At 40.5% G+C, this 16,678-nt stretch overlaps 2 protein-coding genes across 2 annotated transcripts in view; one reads left to right on the forward strand and one right to left on the reverse strand.

The window, feature by feature from the left end:
* Window positions 1-1,436: 1,436 nt before the first annotated feature.
* On the forward strand, window positions 1,437-8,546 carry COX14 (cytochrome c oxidase assembly factor COX14). The gene is made up of 2 exons (XM_060764035.2): window positions 1,437-1,531; window positions 8,145-8,546. Exon 2 carries the CDS (start codon window positions 8,150-8,152, stop codon window positions 8,324-8,326), a length of 177 nt encoding a protein of 58 aa, XP_060620018.1. The 5' UTR covers window positions 1,437-1,531; window positions 8,145-8,149; the 3' UTR covers window positions 8,327-8,546.
* A 1,790-nt stretch (window positions 8,547-10,336) lies between these two features.
* CERS5 (ceramide synthase 5) overlaps window positions 10,337-16,678 on the reverse strand; it is a 51,695-nt gene continuing 45,353 nt past the window's right edge. Inside the window, exons 9-10 of the mRNA XM_060764032.2 lie at window positions 16,243-16,399; window positions 10,337-11,573 (exon numbers count right to left, since the gene is read on the reverse strand). Coding sequence (XP_060620015.2) covers window positions 11,421-11,573; window positions 16,243-16,399 — 310 coding nt within the window. The 3' untranslated portion in view covers window positions 10,337-11,420. The remainder of the gene's footprint in view (window positions 11,574-16,242; window positions 16,400-16,678) is intronic.

Genomic DNA, 16,678 nt, shown 5'->3' on the forward strand with positions numbered 1-16,678 from the left:
GACATGCGAGTGTGGAGAAGAGCAAACCACTGACCACCTGCTGCAATGCAACCTGAGCCCTGCCACATGCACAATGGAGGACCTTCTTGCAGCAACACCAGAAGCACTCCAAATGGCCAGATACTGGTCAAAGGACATTTAATCAACTACCAAGTTTGCAAATTTTGTGTTTTGTCTGTTTGTTTGTTTGTTTTGTTCTGTTAGAAATGTAATACAATTGACTGGTTGCCCCGACACGACAAATAAAAGAAATAAATACGGCAAACTGATTTCTGAGTTCATTGTGTTAACCATTATTAAATCTGGGTTGCTGTGAGTTTCCCGGGCTGTATAGCCATGTTCTTTCCTGACGTGTCACCCACATCTATGGCAGGCATCCTCAGTGATTGTGAGGTCTGTTGGAAACTGGGCAAGTGAGGCTTGTATAGACCTCACTACCTCTGAGAATGCTTGCCATAGATGCAGGCAAAATGTCAGGAGAGAATGCCTCTAGACCATGGCCATATAGCCCGAAAAAACCTACAACAACCCAGTGATTCTAGCCATGAAAGCCTTCGACAATACATTGAGGCTTGTATATATCAGGCAGCAATCAGCCAGGCTTTGAAGCTGGAAGGCCATTCAATGCTAATCAAGATAGCCAATTGCAACATTCACACTTGCCTCAAGCAGAGAAGAGTTCTTTCTCCCACCCTGAACGTTATTCCACAGATATATAAACCTCACTTGCCTAGTTTCCAACAGACATCACAACGTCTGAGGATGCCTGCCATAAATGCAGGCGAAGCATCAGGAGAGAATGCTTCTGGCACCCTCCCTAGCCACATTCCGTAAGGAATTAAAAACGTGGATGTTTCATCGTGCTTTCGACTGACGACTCCTATGACAATTGGCCTGTATTATGACTGGAATTGTCATTCAATCTGATGTCCTATATTATATTAACTGGTCCTGTTAATTTGCTCTGTTTCCATGATATTTCCTATGCCTTAATACATTGTCATCTAGTTTACTAAACCACTTTAAGTAGTTCACGTAGTGGTTTTCCTCCCCCCTCCCTCCAAAATTAGTCTGCTGTTATTGTTGTTGCTAGCTATTTTTATTATGTTGTTTAATGTTGTTTTAATTGTTATTGCTTTACTTTAACTGTCTTCTACCTGGGCTTGGGCCCCATGTCCCTTTCGGGGAGATGGAGGCCGGGTAGAAAAATAAAAGTTCTTCATGGCCAGACAGCCCGGAAAACTCACAGCAACCCAGTGATTCCGGCCATGAAAGCTTTCGACAACACATTATTCAATCCTTTTTGGAGCTGCTCAGAGAGGCAAATCCTCAGTCTCAAAAGTAGAGCATAGTTAGGCCACTCTTTACTTCTTTCTACCTCTATGTGCACACAGTGTCACAAGGAGGACTTTATTACTTAGGAGAATGAGGGGGGGGGGGGGGAATTACCCAGGAGCCTCTTTGTCCCGGAAGTGGAAGGTGTTGACCGCCCTCACAAGCAAGGCAATCCGAAGGGGAGAGTAGCCCTCAGGTAAGCTTGCTGGGCATGCTTTGTTATGACGGGGCCCAGGGCGCTTCTGCCTTATTCGAGGGGCTGCCCCTTAGGTGAAGGTCACCCGGTTTTTGTTTTCATACAGTCAGTCACAAAAGGGTTCGTCCTCCATTTGCCTCCGAGGCTTTGGGGCATGAAGTCATAGAATCATAGAATTGGAAGAGAACTCGCGGGCCATCCAGTCCAACCCCCTGCCAAGAAGCAGGAATATTGCATTCAAAGCACCCCTGACAGATGGCCGTCCAGCCTCTGTTTAAAAGCCTCCAAAGAAGGAGCCTCCACCACACTCTGGGGCAGAGAGTTCCACTGCTGAACAGCTCTCACAGTCAGGAAGTTCTTCCTAATGTTCAGATAGAGTCTTCTTAATGGAGACTCATGCAATGAATACCAGGCACAGTGGAATGAAGGTGTTGAGGTGGAGCATGAACTTCCTGGTGGTCAAAGTCATTCTGTTCCCTCCTTGGGGCAAATGTGTCACAGAGCCTTTTTGCCCATTGCTTTTCCCGGAGGGGCTTGGCTTTGCCCTTTCTCTAAGGCTGAGAGAGTGCGACTTGTCCAAGTAGTCACCCAGGAGGCTTCCATGGTCCATGGGGGATCCCAACTGATCTCACTCTTTGGCTAAAGATTGTGTCAAAGTATAACTCCTATATGCCCAAAGCATCGTGCTGTGTCAGTTATAACAGTATCAATCTGGATTAATTCTACAGCGGAGCCACCGGTGGCGCAGTGGCTTAAACCAGGGGTCCTCAAACTAAGGCCCGGGGGGCAGATACGACCCTCCAAGGTCATTTACCCGGCCCTCGCTCAGGGTCAAGCTAAGTCTGAAACGACTTGAAAACACGTAACAACAACAATCCCATCTCATCAGCCAAAAGCAGGCCCACACTTCCCATTGAAATACTAATAAGTATTTCAATGTATAATATATTTGTTAAAATTATAAGTATAATAGTATAATATATAATAGTATAAGTATAATATATTTGTTAAAATTGTTCTTCATTTTAAGTATTGTATTGTTTTTAAGTGTCTTTTGCACTACAAATAAGATATGCGCAGTGTGCATAGCAATTCATTCATGTTTTTTTCAAATTATAATCCAGCCCTCCAACAGTTTGAGGGACTGTGACCTGGCCCTCTGTTTAAAAAGTTTGAGGATCCCTGGCTTAAACCCTTGTGCTGACAGGACTGAAGACCGACAGGTCGAAGGTTTAAATTAGGGGAGAGCACAGATGAGCTCCCTCTGTCAGCTCCAGCTCCCCATGCAGGGACATGAGAGAAGCCTCCTACAAGGATGGTAAAACATCAAAACATCCGGGTATCCCTTGGGCAACGTCTTTGCAGACGGCCAATTCTCTCACACCAGAATCAACTTGCAGTTTCTCAAGTTGCTCCAGACATGAGGGGAAAAAAATCTACAGCGTCATCATAGGTTATTACTCGTGGCTGAGTCTGATTGTCTTGGCAGTGGGGTCCGCAAGTGACTGCAGAGACCTATTCTAGATTTCCAGATAGAATGGGGTCCCGTGAAGAGTTTGTTTGACACGTCTTCCTCTTGGCCTGCTTCTTCAGAATCCACCCAGAGTCTAATGCTGAAATCACTGCAATGGCTTTCATGCTTTACCAGGAGGTCAAATTTCCAGATGCAGCTACCCTGTTTCCACGAAAATAAGGCATACTCATAAAATAAGCCATAGCAGGATTTCTATGCATTTGTGCAATCTAAGCCAATGCTTTTACAGTGGCTCCGGTCTTTCCTCGAGGGTCGCTCTCAGAAGGTGTTGCTAGAGGACACCTGCTCGATCCCACGGCCATTGTACTGTGGAGTCCCGTAGGGTTCAGTATTGTCCCCCATGTTGTTTAACATCTACATGAAGCCGCAGGGGGAGATCATCCGGAGTTTCGGAGTGCGGTGTCATCTGTACGCAGATAATGTCTAGCTCTGTCACTCCTTCCCACTTGCTACTAAGGAGGCTGTTCATGTCCGGAACCGGTGCTTGGCCGCTGTAATGGACTGGATGAGAGCGAATAAATTGAAACTTAATCTAGACAAGACAGAGGTCCTACTGGTCAGTCGCAAGGCTGAACATAGGGTTATAGCCTGTGCTTGACGGGGTTACACTTTCCCTGAAGGCACAGGTTCGCGGCTTGGGAGTGATCCTGGACTCATCGCTGAGCCTGGAACCCCAGGTCTCAGCGGTGGCTGGGAGAGCCTTTGCATAGTTAAAACTTGTGCGCCAGCTGTGCCCATACCTTGGGAAGCCTGACTTGGCCACGGTGGTCCACGCTCTTGTTATAACCCGAAGAGACTACTGCAACACACTCTACGTGGGGTTGTCTCTGAAGACTGCCCAGAAGCTTCAAATAGTCCAGTGTTCAGCAGCCAGGCTGCTCACTGGGGAGCGCAGAACGCCCTTGTTACGCCAGCTCCACTGGCTGCCTATCAGCTTCCGAGCACAATTCAAAGTGCTGGCTTTGGCCTATAAAGCCCTTAACGATTCTTTATAGGCCAAAGCTAGTTACTTGTCCGAACATATCTCCCGCTACGATCCACCTAGGGCCCTAAGATAATCTGAGGAGACCCTGCTCATTGTCCCCCCATTGTCACAATCGTGTCTGGTGGGGACAAGGGACACGGCCTTTTTTGTGGTGTCCCCCCCCACGGGCTATGGAACTCCCTCCCGAGTGAAATTAGATCTGCTGCATCCCTCTTGACCTTCCGGAAACAAGTGAAATCCTGGCTATGGGATCATGCCTTTGGAGAATAGGCAGACCTACTGACGTGTTGACTTATTTAGAACTGATGGACTGCCCTTGGGTAATGATTTAAATCGGTGACCGCTGACTATTTGTTGTCTGTTTTTATTTTGTTTTTATATTGTTTATACTGTTTTATACTGTTTATACTTTTTATACCGTTATTATTACATTACTGTTAATTGTATATTTATGTTTTGATGTGGGCGCCATGGGGTGCCACTTTGTTAGCCGTCCTGAGTCCCTCTGCGGAGGTTGAGAAAGGGCAGGATATAAAAGTCCTAAATTAATAAATAAATAAAATACCCTTAAAATAAGACATAGTGATAGCTGTGGCTATTCAGCATACAAAGTCAGGTCTCCCTGTCAGGTCCTGGTCGTTCTGTGTGTGCTGCAAGCTGAGGCATAGAGGGAGACATAGAAGGTAAAAGTAAAAGTCTTCTTAGTGTTGAGGAGCAGGATGCTCTGCTTTAGGTATTGTGTGTCCTCAGGGGGAAAAAGTAAAGCTATGGCTGGTGTGTTACTCAGCACTGTGGTTCTCTCTCCCCCAGCACCAACCACCAACAGTCTTGGATCTCTCTCACCCCCCACAAACACCAGTAGAGCTACTGCTTCCCAGCACTGACAAGCAACAGCCTGTGGGTCTCTCTCACCCCACACAGGAAAAGCTTCAGCAAGCAGTTTGCTACCAAGCTGAGATATTATTCCATAAATGCAGATTGTTGGAACATCTGTATAAATAAAATGTAATGTTCATTTGTGGGATTAACATAACTCAAAAACCACTGGACGAATTGACACCAAATTTGGACACAATACACGTGTCCAACAAGTAACCATCACTCATAAAAAACACTGAAAAACACAGCAAAAGAGATTTTAAAAGCCAAAAAGTAAAAAATACATTACAACACATGCGCAAAACCACATATATATAAGCAAGCACACACATATACACAAATATACACACACACAAAGCACATATACACAGACTGGGCCACAGCAACGCTTGGCAGGGGACGGCTAGTACTTAATAAAAATAAGACATCCCCTGAAAATAACCCATAGTGTGCCTTCTTGAGGAAAAATAAATATAAGACAATGCCTTATTTTTGGGGAAACACAGTATCACTAGTAAAACAGCCAAAGAGTGCTGGTGCCCCACCAAACTATAAATCTCAGAATTCCATATCATTGAGCCATGGCAGTTAAAGTGGTGTCAGACTGTACCCCAAGAAGTACATTTGTTGCTGTGTGTCTTTATGTTAACTCTGAATTATGGTAACTGTTGTGGTTTTCTTAGGAAATGTGTTTAGAATGGGTTTGCCATGACCTTCCTCTTTGGCTAAAAGAGACATTCCAAGGTCATGGGTGAGTTTCTATGGCAGAGGGGGAATTTGAACCCCACTCTATCAATATCCTAGTTCAATACTCAAACCACCACATTGTGGTGACTTCATTCTGCATGTTATGCATTTCAGCTGTCCCTTACTGCTGTTTTGTAAAAAAAAAAAAAAAGGAAATGCAATCCCGAGGTCACAGTGTGTGCATCATGGTAGCATAATCCCTCTCTGCAATCATTCCTTTTGATTACCAATATCCTAAAGATGATTAGCCATATTTATTGAAATCGGAGGAAATGGTGCCCTGTAGTCAGTTTGGATCATATGTAGGATTGTTGGGTCCCAGTTATGTGTCTTCCCCATGTGACGAATACTGTTGAGGTGGGGACAGGAACCATGTAAAAAACTTGATTGTTGCCCTAGAAATGGAGATGGGCTTAAAGGTCCCTACTCAGCCAGGATGTGCCTTGGGTAACCTTCCAATTCCTCTCACTGGTTTGTTGCAAGGATGAAACTGGTGGAAGGACCTCTTTATGAGAGGGATTGTAGAAAAAGCAAAACAAACAAAAGAAAATTTATCATTCCACCCTACTCTCTGCAGAGATTGTTCCCCTGTACTATTTCTTGTCTTCCTCGCTATAAACTGAGCCAGTACACTCAATGCCCCACTAGCGTGATTAGCCTGGACAGAGGTGTGTGTGTGTGTGATTTTTGCTGGTGAATTTCCCAGCAAAAATCTTAATACACTAAGTATACAATGGAGTGTATAGCATGTTTCTCTTTCAGGTGTTCTGGTTGTAGACATTTTTTTAAAAAAATGAGAGCTGCTTAGAATGCTGATGTCAAAAAGTCAAATGGAGACCTAAGTCTACTTGAGTCCTGTGAAGCTGTTATGTTTGAAATGAGCTTTTAACTCAAAAGAGCACTGCAGAACAGAAAATTATCTCTTCTGTAGCTACCCCCCCCTCCCCCCCCCGGGGAATTGGTTACAGATGAACATTAAATGAGCGACCAGTCATTCAGAATTCATGTTTAATCACAGCAAACCCAGAATGGAGATACTTATGTAGCTATAACTTCACCACATATGCAAAACAGCAAGGTATTGATGGCTTTAAGGTAGATCAGGGGGTCTACACTTGATTTGGTAACAGCTAGCATGCTCACTGGGCAAGGGATCAGAAAAGGGAGCCTGCCTGAAATTACAAAAGGGCATGGCATGTGACATTTTGCAACCCGTCACATTTCTGCTCTACAGAATGTTTTGGCTATGTATTGTTTCCATTCTAGCTCTGAAGCAATTTTTTTCTAGTAGAGCATATAAATATAGGCATGTACTCACCTTCCACCTCCTGCCTCTCAGGATGTGACTATCACATTTAAAATTCACACTGTAATCTAATGTGTGTAAAATCTTCACATTGCCATTCAGATTTTAGCACTGTGAAGGTATTGTTCCCCTCCACCTTTTCCTTATGCCCTTACTTGCTCCTTGCAGATTTAATAGCTGTGCTATGAAGTGCTCTTTCAATGAAATACCACGTTACAGCTCTGCAAACAGATCCAGAATTCACTTCAGCATTTCATAATATTACAGGAAAGAAAGCAGAGACTGTCATGGGATTGAACAGTGGTTCCCAAACTGTGGTCTTCTGGGCATGATAATTTCAGCTTCGAGAAGCCCAAGCCAGTCTAGCCAAGTCAGGAATTTTAGGAGCAGAAGTTCAAAACATCTGGTGGATCAACGTTTGGGAACCACTAGGTTGACAGAAAAACATTTTTGTATTACCAGGGACAGCTAGTATGTTTCATTGTGAGTTAATCACCAAGCAAACTGCACTATTGGGAAGTTCACTGTTCCTTAGAGAAACATTCAAAACACTGACTTAAGATGTAATGGAAGCCCTCTGAAATTTCTAAGTAAGGGCCACTTAACATGTACACGCTCAAAAGACATAAGCCATATGTGCTGTGAATCTTTATCATTGACAGTTCATCTCTATCCATGGGTTTCTTCTAAGACACATGCTGCAAACAAGTACGGTATGTTACCTGAACTGTGAAACTGCTCTAAATCTTAATTACATAAATAAATCCAATAATTTATAGTCATAGTATTTTCAAGCAGCTTTCACTTTTCCTAGCAATTCTTATTCTTCCTTAAACCCTGTGAAAAAATATAGGTAACTATTCTCCATCAGGAATAATTTTTTATAAAAGATTTTTGTTCTTAAAGAGCGAGAGTATAAAATTGCTGGTTTAGTCTCCCCAGGAAGGAGGTGACTACTTTCTTCTGAGCCTGGACAGTGTACTTCATATACTCACCCATGTTTTTCTGATAACATAAACTTACACCTGCACTATTGGTTTTCTGCTAAAGAATTTCATAGGCTGTCTGCATAAGAAGTATTTTTGTTATTGTCCTGGAGAGACTTACACATTCTTCTTGTGGAAGCTTAAATTGTGATCCACATTTTCTGCTTTCTCCACAGCAATCATGGTTTCTTCAAAGCAGCTGGCTGACTTTGGCTATAAGACCTTCTCAGGCTCCATGATGCTCCTTACGCTGTATGGTGGCTACCTCTGTAGCCTCAGAGCATATCGATATTTCCAAAACAAGAGTGCCATGAAGCAGCTTGAGCAGCAGGAGATAGTATCTGCAGTTAAAGACTGAACACTGCCTTCCCAATATCTGACTCCATGAAATTGCTGAACATGACATTGCAGTCATGTTCAGCAGAGACTTCTAAGTGCATCTCCAAGAATTTTGGTCATTTAAGAAGATGGAAGCAGGTTCATAATTATGTAATTATTACATTTCTTGTTTGCAGCTTCTTTCTCCTTTCTGTAAATAGAAGCTGAGAGCTTTAAATATAAAATATATATTTGTAGAATTGTTTCTACTGTGATGTCATGTTGTCCCACCATTTGTCATGGAAAGAGCCTCCTCGAAGACTGAGTAAATACATTTGGGCATCCCCTAGGCAACATTTCTTGTAAACGGCTAATTTTTCCAACCCAAAAGTATTGCTTTACAACATCTTAACCTAGAGATGTGTTTCTTCCCTCCACAAATGAACAAATTTATGCAATGCTTTTGACACGAAATAAATAAAATAAAATCATTTGATAGAAGAAAAAAAGGTAGGCAACCACATAAAAATGAAAACTGTTTGTCAGGGCAATTATAAAGCTGTGTACTATTTGTTTTATGTTATGGGTAAGCAGATACCGACTGTAACAGGAGGTACATTTGATGTTACAGATAAGACAGGAGTTATGAGAGTGCCTTTCATATGACATCAAGATTTGCTAATTTAGTTTCAGGGTGTCATTTCAGATTCTTATTTTTAAAATATATTAAAAAGCCCTTTTCTGGCATGCATTAAATAACACTAAAGTTCTCTGCTAGAACTTAGGCAGATATTTAAATTGCATTTTGATATCTGTTATGCAAGAATGGGAAACTTATGCCCCCCCCCCCCCAAATATAGCAGACCTCAAATCCTCAACATCCCTCCTAGTTATGCTTACTGGGATTGATGGGAGTTACATGAGTATTGGATAAATGCTGAAAACTCAGCAAAATATTCAGAAATGAGTGGCTGTTCCTAAACTGGTTTCTAAGGAGAAACAATTTGATCACAATAATTCAAAACAGGCAATCCCCAAGTTATGAGCAAAATAGGTTCTGGAGGTTTGTTCTTAAGTTGAAGTTGCATGTAAGTCAGAACAGGAACTTTTAAAAGTGTAACCCCAGACACACACACATACATATATATAGAGAGAGAGCACTTGGATAGCATAGGGAAGGGTTAGCACCTCTGTGGTATTTGTTTTGCTGCCTGTGCCCTTGTTCAGAGGATTTCACCACACTTTTTGTCCTTGTGATCATTGGATTTTGAAAAAAATGGCTTGCTGTGGAAATGAGGACTGATGATAAAGCTTCACTTGAGACACCTTTACTTCATGACAACTCTTTCAGGAATTAATTTCCCTTCCTAGGGGGAGATTTCTCTTATTTCCTCTTGTCTCGTTCCTGTGCTTAACAATGAGTTATTTGCAAGTCAGATGTTTGTAACTCAGGGACTGCCTGTAACTGGATTTATGCAGTTCAAGATTGTTTGTAAATCTGGCTGTAATTTTGGGCATAAGCTTTGTTACATGATGTTGCTATTCAGCACTGACTACCTAGCACAGTCAATCTGAAAGTGCACATGAAGATTTATGCTTTATAACTCTGTTGGAAGATCTTGGTGCATAAAAGGATAATTGGCAACTTAGAACAGTTTGTTTTTGTTTTAAAGTTTGAATAGTAGGAATTACAATCAAAACTTATAAAGTATTCAAACGACAAAATGTGATTGCTTTAAAGTAGAAGAAAATGGAGTGACAGTTTTCAAGGATAAATCACAGTATGACAGCAATTTCTATAGACTCTTCCCAAGTGCACAAGGCCATCATTACATGTGTGAGAACCAACACCTCAATATGCATATGGAATATTATTCACACAGGCTTACTTTAATAACCTGTTGAATCACTTTCTTACTTTTTCTGCAGTAGTCAAACATCCAGCCAGCTATACAGTATTCCTGCATAACTTAGCAATGGAAATCAGGTTTGCAAAATGTATCTGAAGTCTAAATGACCTTCCTCAGTAAAGTAAAACACAGAGAATCCATTATTCAAGCAAAAAAATTTAATCACAGAGTAAACAATAGTATAAAAAGATAACTCAGGGAATTTTCAAAGTCCTGGTCATGACAACACTTTGCTGCCTTCCATGTCCCCTGCAGTACCTTTGAGTAAAATGAAGGGGGGACAAAGTCCACGTGAGACAGCCTCTCCCTTCTAGTGGGAATATACCACAAAGCTCTGTAGCAGGTGTGGCACACTTCCTTCTCTTCTCAAAACACATAGACAAGTTTGCAACTTGGTCCTAAGAAAAAAGGCAGCAACACACAACAGAAAAACCATGTCTATCATCCTAGCCCACAAATCTATCCACGTCTTTCTATAATTCCTATGTGACTTCAAATCCATAGAATGTGTAGAAAAAAGCAGGTGATTTGAAGAGATTCAAGTGAAGATTTTGGAGATACTACCTTAGCACCCCCACCACAAAAGTAATGAGCGCCAGTTTTTTCTTCCCCACACAAACAAACAAGACATACACATTTGCTGTTGGGACACCATACACTACTACGCAAATCCTTCACCTGTTTCTCACTAACACAACCACAAGCTTATCATGGTTAGTTCTTAGGGACAGATCACACCTCATAGGGACAACTTTGGCTCTGGCTTCCATGAGCATAAAGCAAATGAGGCTAGACAATACAGTCATAACATCTGGAGTGCAATTAAATGGAAGGCAGAACCATGCGAAAAATCAGCCTCAGCCAAAATACTCCTCCCTAAGTTTGAATTGATCTTAGCATCAAGCCTTTCTCCTCATCTCAATCTCTCTGTCACACACAGACACACACACACACCACAGACATAAACACACGCTCCATCAAACATGCGATACTATTAAATACAAAATGGCTTATTCTCTTTAAAAAGTGAAACCAAAATTGCTGTTGCACAAGTAATCAGCTTGATCTCTTCTGTGCACGACTGTCTGTACTGTCCCTGTTTCAGATTTGCTGGAGGAATTGAAGGCGAGGGCACAGCTTGATTAAAGATTTCTTAGGAAAGTGGAGCATGACACATTCAGACATTTGGATGCAAGTCTATATTTGCCTCTCAGTCCCATCATCTTACTCCTCTTCTGCCCACTGGTCACCAGTTACATGGCCATTAATCCGATTGGTGTCGTTGTTTGAAGGACTAAGGATTCCTTTTCTATTGTTTGAAGTCACATCTTCCTCTTCAGAACTACTCTCAACATCGCTGCGCTCATCTTTTGATACCTAACAGAAAGAAGAACAGTGAGTCTATTGCAAATATAAGCATTTCTTCAATAAAGCTTCTTTCCTGAAGGAGCTGGGGGTGGCGACGGCTGACAGGGAATTCTGGTGTGTACTGGTCCATGAGGTCACAAAGAGTTGAAAGCAGCTGAACGAATAAACAACAACCTCAATAATTTATTAAGCATCAGGTGCTCTGTAGTACACATGAATGCTACAACAATCAAAATCATTACTATTATTACATGTAGCAGTTTGTTGTTTAAACTGCATTGTTTTCAAATTCAGGTAGGAAATGTGAGAAAAGTCACCAGGGGCAATATAAAGAACATAGAAAATGAGAAGAATAACCTCAGAAAACCTATACCACCGCATAGATGCTTCTGTGAAAGGAGAAGGTTTGTACTGAGACCTAAACAACTATGTTAGTGAAATCTCTAAATCACATACAGACTTTTAAAAATCCACCTACTGTCACAAGGAACAAGGAGAAAACTTTTATTTATGAGCCATATAAAAGGAGCTCTTTCAAGCTTTGTAATAAGTGCACCTCAAAAACAACACACAGAAAAACTTCCCCAACTGCTCTCAAAGGGCAGTCAATATTCTTTGAAAGTTGTTTGTGTTGATAAAGAGAATACTAGCACTTTGAAGTAAGCCTGGAAACATGCTAGTAAAGAATGCAACAGAAGCTGCAATATGAGGTGCTTGTTCTAGGAATCCTGCTCAGATGAACTTCCACTCAAGTGTTTTGTAATAGTGGCCCCACGGGAAATGCACAGTGCTCAGTTGTATTTTCCCTTCACCAGGATCTAGATGAAATTTGGCTTCTTGGAAATAAATGTTAAAATAACAGTCTCCTCCTTTTCCCATCAAGCATGATCAACTTTCACTAGATATTTCAAACATTCTGGGTGGAGAAAGTAAACAGCAGTGATAAAGGAGTAGTATTAGGATGTTGACTTTGTTTCATAAGCTAACCTCTCTTAGGTCCAATGAATCGGCAATACAGGAAGCCTCACATTGTGAGGACAGCACATAATGGTCTGGGGCCTTATTGCTGAAGCAATACCAATGGGGTTTTCCTCACACCACCCTAACTTCACAATGAAGGGGGTTCCTGTTTCCTACAGACCCACAATTTGTGACACATCTCCCCAATCAGATAAAAGTGTGCAACTAAGATCTGTTTGGCAAATGGTACCCTCTGTGTTTGGCAGATCCTATTCTATATATCCAAAGATATTCAAAGTGGAGAAAAGACAGAGGCAATCAATCCATCTATCTTAACATTACAGAATATCCACTGCTGTGCAGATGGGACCTACAGACCAACCTAATTGCAAGGATGTAGGACATAAAGGTGACAGGAAGGGATTTGTACACAAAACCTCTCAACTGCTCTTGAGTCATAGAATCATAGATTTATAATTTGAATCCATTGTTCTGCATCCTAGTCTCAAGGACAACAGAAAACAAGCCTGCTCCCTCCATCCTATGACTTCCCCTCACATATTGATACATAGCCATCCGCTCGTCATAGGGCTTGTTCTCCATAATGCAGACAATGTGTTTTATTTTTCTGAGGACAGCACAGGAACAAACAAAGAGTACCTGCTGTAATATTCCGAATTCCAGCGTATGTTTTACAAGTCTAATTTTGTTATGGACAATTCAGTGTTACTGTAGAATAAGCTAGGGAAAGAAATGGAATTTAAATCGTCAAGCCAATGGATTTGTATCTTGCAGAAATACTACTTCTTCCATTGAGTCACTGTGATTTTGATATAGGTAAGGTGACTTTTAAAAGGAATTTGTTGCATGTTATATATTTATAATAAAAGAAAAAGACGAGGATTTTATTTCATTGCAAGAGGCAATGCCAGACATTTTGGGCTGCAGGACTCCTGGGGACATATATAAATGCAGTTTGTTGTATCAGCAAATTTTTAAGTTATACTGAATCCTCCTGCACAAAAAATACTGTAAAATCTAAAAGTTAGAACTGTGCTAATAAAATTAGATCCAAAAATTGAAAATACCCGTTGCAGTTTTAGCTTGCATGATGTACCACAAGGTGGCAATCTGTTACTACTTCAACTGGTCTAAAAGCAGAGGCATCAGATACTGTGAGCAAACAAGGCTGGCGTGCTCAAGCTATTAACAAGTATCTACTGGTTTTATATTACTGTTAGAGCATCTGCCAAGGGTGGGGGGCCTACACTAAGGAGCCTACAACAAATAACACCAATTTGATTGTTCCTCATGCTATTTCCTACATGGGCAATATCAGCAGGGTGTGCTTAGGCTAGCCTCAGTCCTGATTACTCTCAACAGAGCATGTGGACTTTGGACAGTCCTAGTAAAGCACATAGAACGAATGGCAAGTCTATTGCCAGTAGTAAGTTAATCATTGCTAAGGTCAACTACAGACCTGAAAATCATTCCACTCTTGGGTGAGATTTCTTTTATTATAACCGTCACCAGTTTTGTAAGACCATCATAAAACAAACGCAGGCAGGAAGAATTCATGAACTATGTCCTGCTGTAAAGCTATTTGTGATGAAGTTTTTCCTGATCTAGACACTAAGAATACGAAGTTTAAAATCTTCAGATTGAAGAAATAATGGAAGTTTTATCTACAATCTAGCTGCTTTGGATCTCCTTTATGGAGAAGAAGTGGGATGGTGGCAATAATAATAATAATAATAATAATAATAATAATAATAATAATAAGGCCCTATATCCCAGTGAATGATCCCAGGTTTTCTGTATTAAACTGGATTATATGAGTCCCCACTGCCAGATAATCTGAGATTAACAGAAAACCTGGGATCAGATCCTGAGATATAGGGTGACAGTTGTCTGGAAGGGCCCTGAGATTCAAGTAGACATTCTTATTTGGCAAGTGAAGAATTAACTAGGTTTTCAAAGTTTATTATTATCTTGTATTCTCAAAGGCCTTTATTATATTGTTTGGCATTTAAAGCAAATTTAATTGTTGTGCAGTTTAGACACGCAACATCTGTTGCCATTTGATATTATTAATTTTCTATATGTCTTCCATTTTTATTTCCTAATAAAAGAAAATGCATGAAAAAAATGCCAATAAGATTATCATAACACTGTTTTATGAAAGTCAGACTAAAAGATTATAACCAGCACTAAAACTCTGAACTTCTTACCAGCAATTTTCAGATTGCGCAAAAGTGGTTTCAAAGTATTCTTTGACGTACAGCTGAAGTGAAGTTTAAGAACATTCAGATTCCCATCACTTTTTCATTTCCAAATGTAAGACAAAGGCCATTCCCCTTTCCTTCACAGGCAGCAGTAACAAAAACTGCACTTACAAGCAAGAAGTGGAAGAGATCCCACTTCAGTGTAGCACAGAGAAAAGGAGCTGAAGAGAATAGAGAATACAGAGGACAGTTTCTGCCTAGGTCTCCTGATCAGGAGAGAAAAGCATGGGGAGGAGGGATGTAGACCTCCTGCAAGAGACTCCAACTGGAAAATCAGCTGCAGCCATTGAGAACACATATGTAAAAATACACATAAACATATCTTAAGTTAAAAGTATGAAATAAAAAAAAAACAAAACAAGGAACAGAAAACAGGCAGATGTCCAAAACTCAAAGAACAAGTGTAACACTTGAATACGAAGAAGCACATCAACAAGAAACACCTTTCAATGAAAAATATTAATTACAGGGTGTCCATAAAGTCTTCAAGTGGTAAGGACACTTTATAGACACCCTCTATTAGAAAGATTAAATAAAGTTTAAAAACTTATGTTATGTAATGTAGAGACTGCTAGAGATGTTATGGTATAATTACGTAAAATTACTATTCAGTCTATATTGCATCCCTAAGTTTCTGCAATGTGAGAAAGGCATTTGAGAATTTTTGATAAACATGTCCTATCCAGAGGCAGCTAAACAGCAAAGAGAGAACTGGGCAGAGGGGGAAGAAAGGAAGAACAAGATACTTCTTCCACAAGATTCAAGAATCAAATAGAAATATAAACCAGGAGCATGGATGTCCTCCAACGACACGGCCATGTAGAAATAAGAAGCCAATGGACCAATACATTGAAGAACTATATAGAATAGATGAAAGGATATCAGAGTCATACAAGAAGAACCATTTGAAAATAAACCTACAATCTTAGAAAGTGAAGTAGAAGCTGCAGTCAGGGCACTTGGGAGAAATAAATTACCAAAAACAGATGGAGTAAAGTTCTTTCAAGTTATAAAGACTGAATCTACTCTGGGTTTAACTAAAATCTGTCGACAAATACAGAAAACAACACAATGATCCACAGACTGGAAATGATACATATACATTCCAATCCTCATGAAAGGGAAGACCAGAGATCCCAGTAGCCACAGGATCACTTCATTAATTCTTCATGCAAGCATAGTAATCTTAAAAATCTACAACAATGACTTCTACTATATATGGTATTCTTTGACAGCATTATTTTTGAAACTAGATAAAGTCCATAAAACACTGGTAAAGCTGATTTGTCACAATGTACTGTGATGCAAAACCTCATGCAATTAAAGCCATAATATATTATTGCAGGCATCCTCCTTTTCTCAAAGCCACTGGTACTTTCATCAGTGTTAAAAAAGTTAGAAAAATTACAGAAAAGGAAGTCAGCCAGCCATACCTTTCCTCGTGCCAAGGCCTTGTAGGCAATACGTATGATGAAATATGACCAGGAAACATGTAGAATTTGTAAGACTAAAAGCAATCCATTGAATAGCCACCAGGACGGATAAGGGCCAATGATTTCCCAGCTTTCAAAAAGGGTTGTATTCAATATCCTACAAGACAAAGAAAGGGAACTTTTTACTTTAATTGTTCTTTCACAAGTCCTAATGTGTAGACTACAACATATTGGATCATGGCAAACATTTTTCTCATTCACACAATTGAAAAACTCACCAGTTTTTTTCTTTCTCAGAAAGGAAAAAAACAATTTGTTTTGGATGTACTTATGTTTATGACATTAAGCAGGCATGTTCTGGCAAAATTAGAAACATGTAATCTACCTCACTAACCCTTTCCACAGCAGGAAACATATCTTCAATTGAACTAGGTAA

The sequence above is a fragment of the Anolis sagrei genome, chromosome 2 (genome assembly GCF_037176765.1).
Source record: "Anolis sagrei isolate rAnoSag1 chromosome 2, rAnoSag1.mat, whole genome shotgun sequence".
NCBI lineage: Eukaryota > Metazoa > Chordata > Lepidosauria > Squamata > Dactyloidae > Anolis > Anolis sagrei.

Bases quoted from the DNA above. Each gene is read 5' to 3' on its own strand.
- COX14 (XM_060764035.2), top strand. From the start codon at position 8,150: ATGGTTTCTTCAAAGCAGCTGGCTGACTTTGGCTATAAGACCTTCTCA.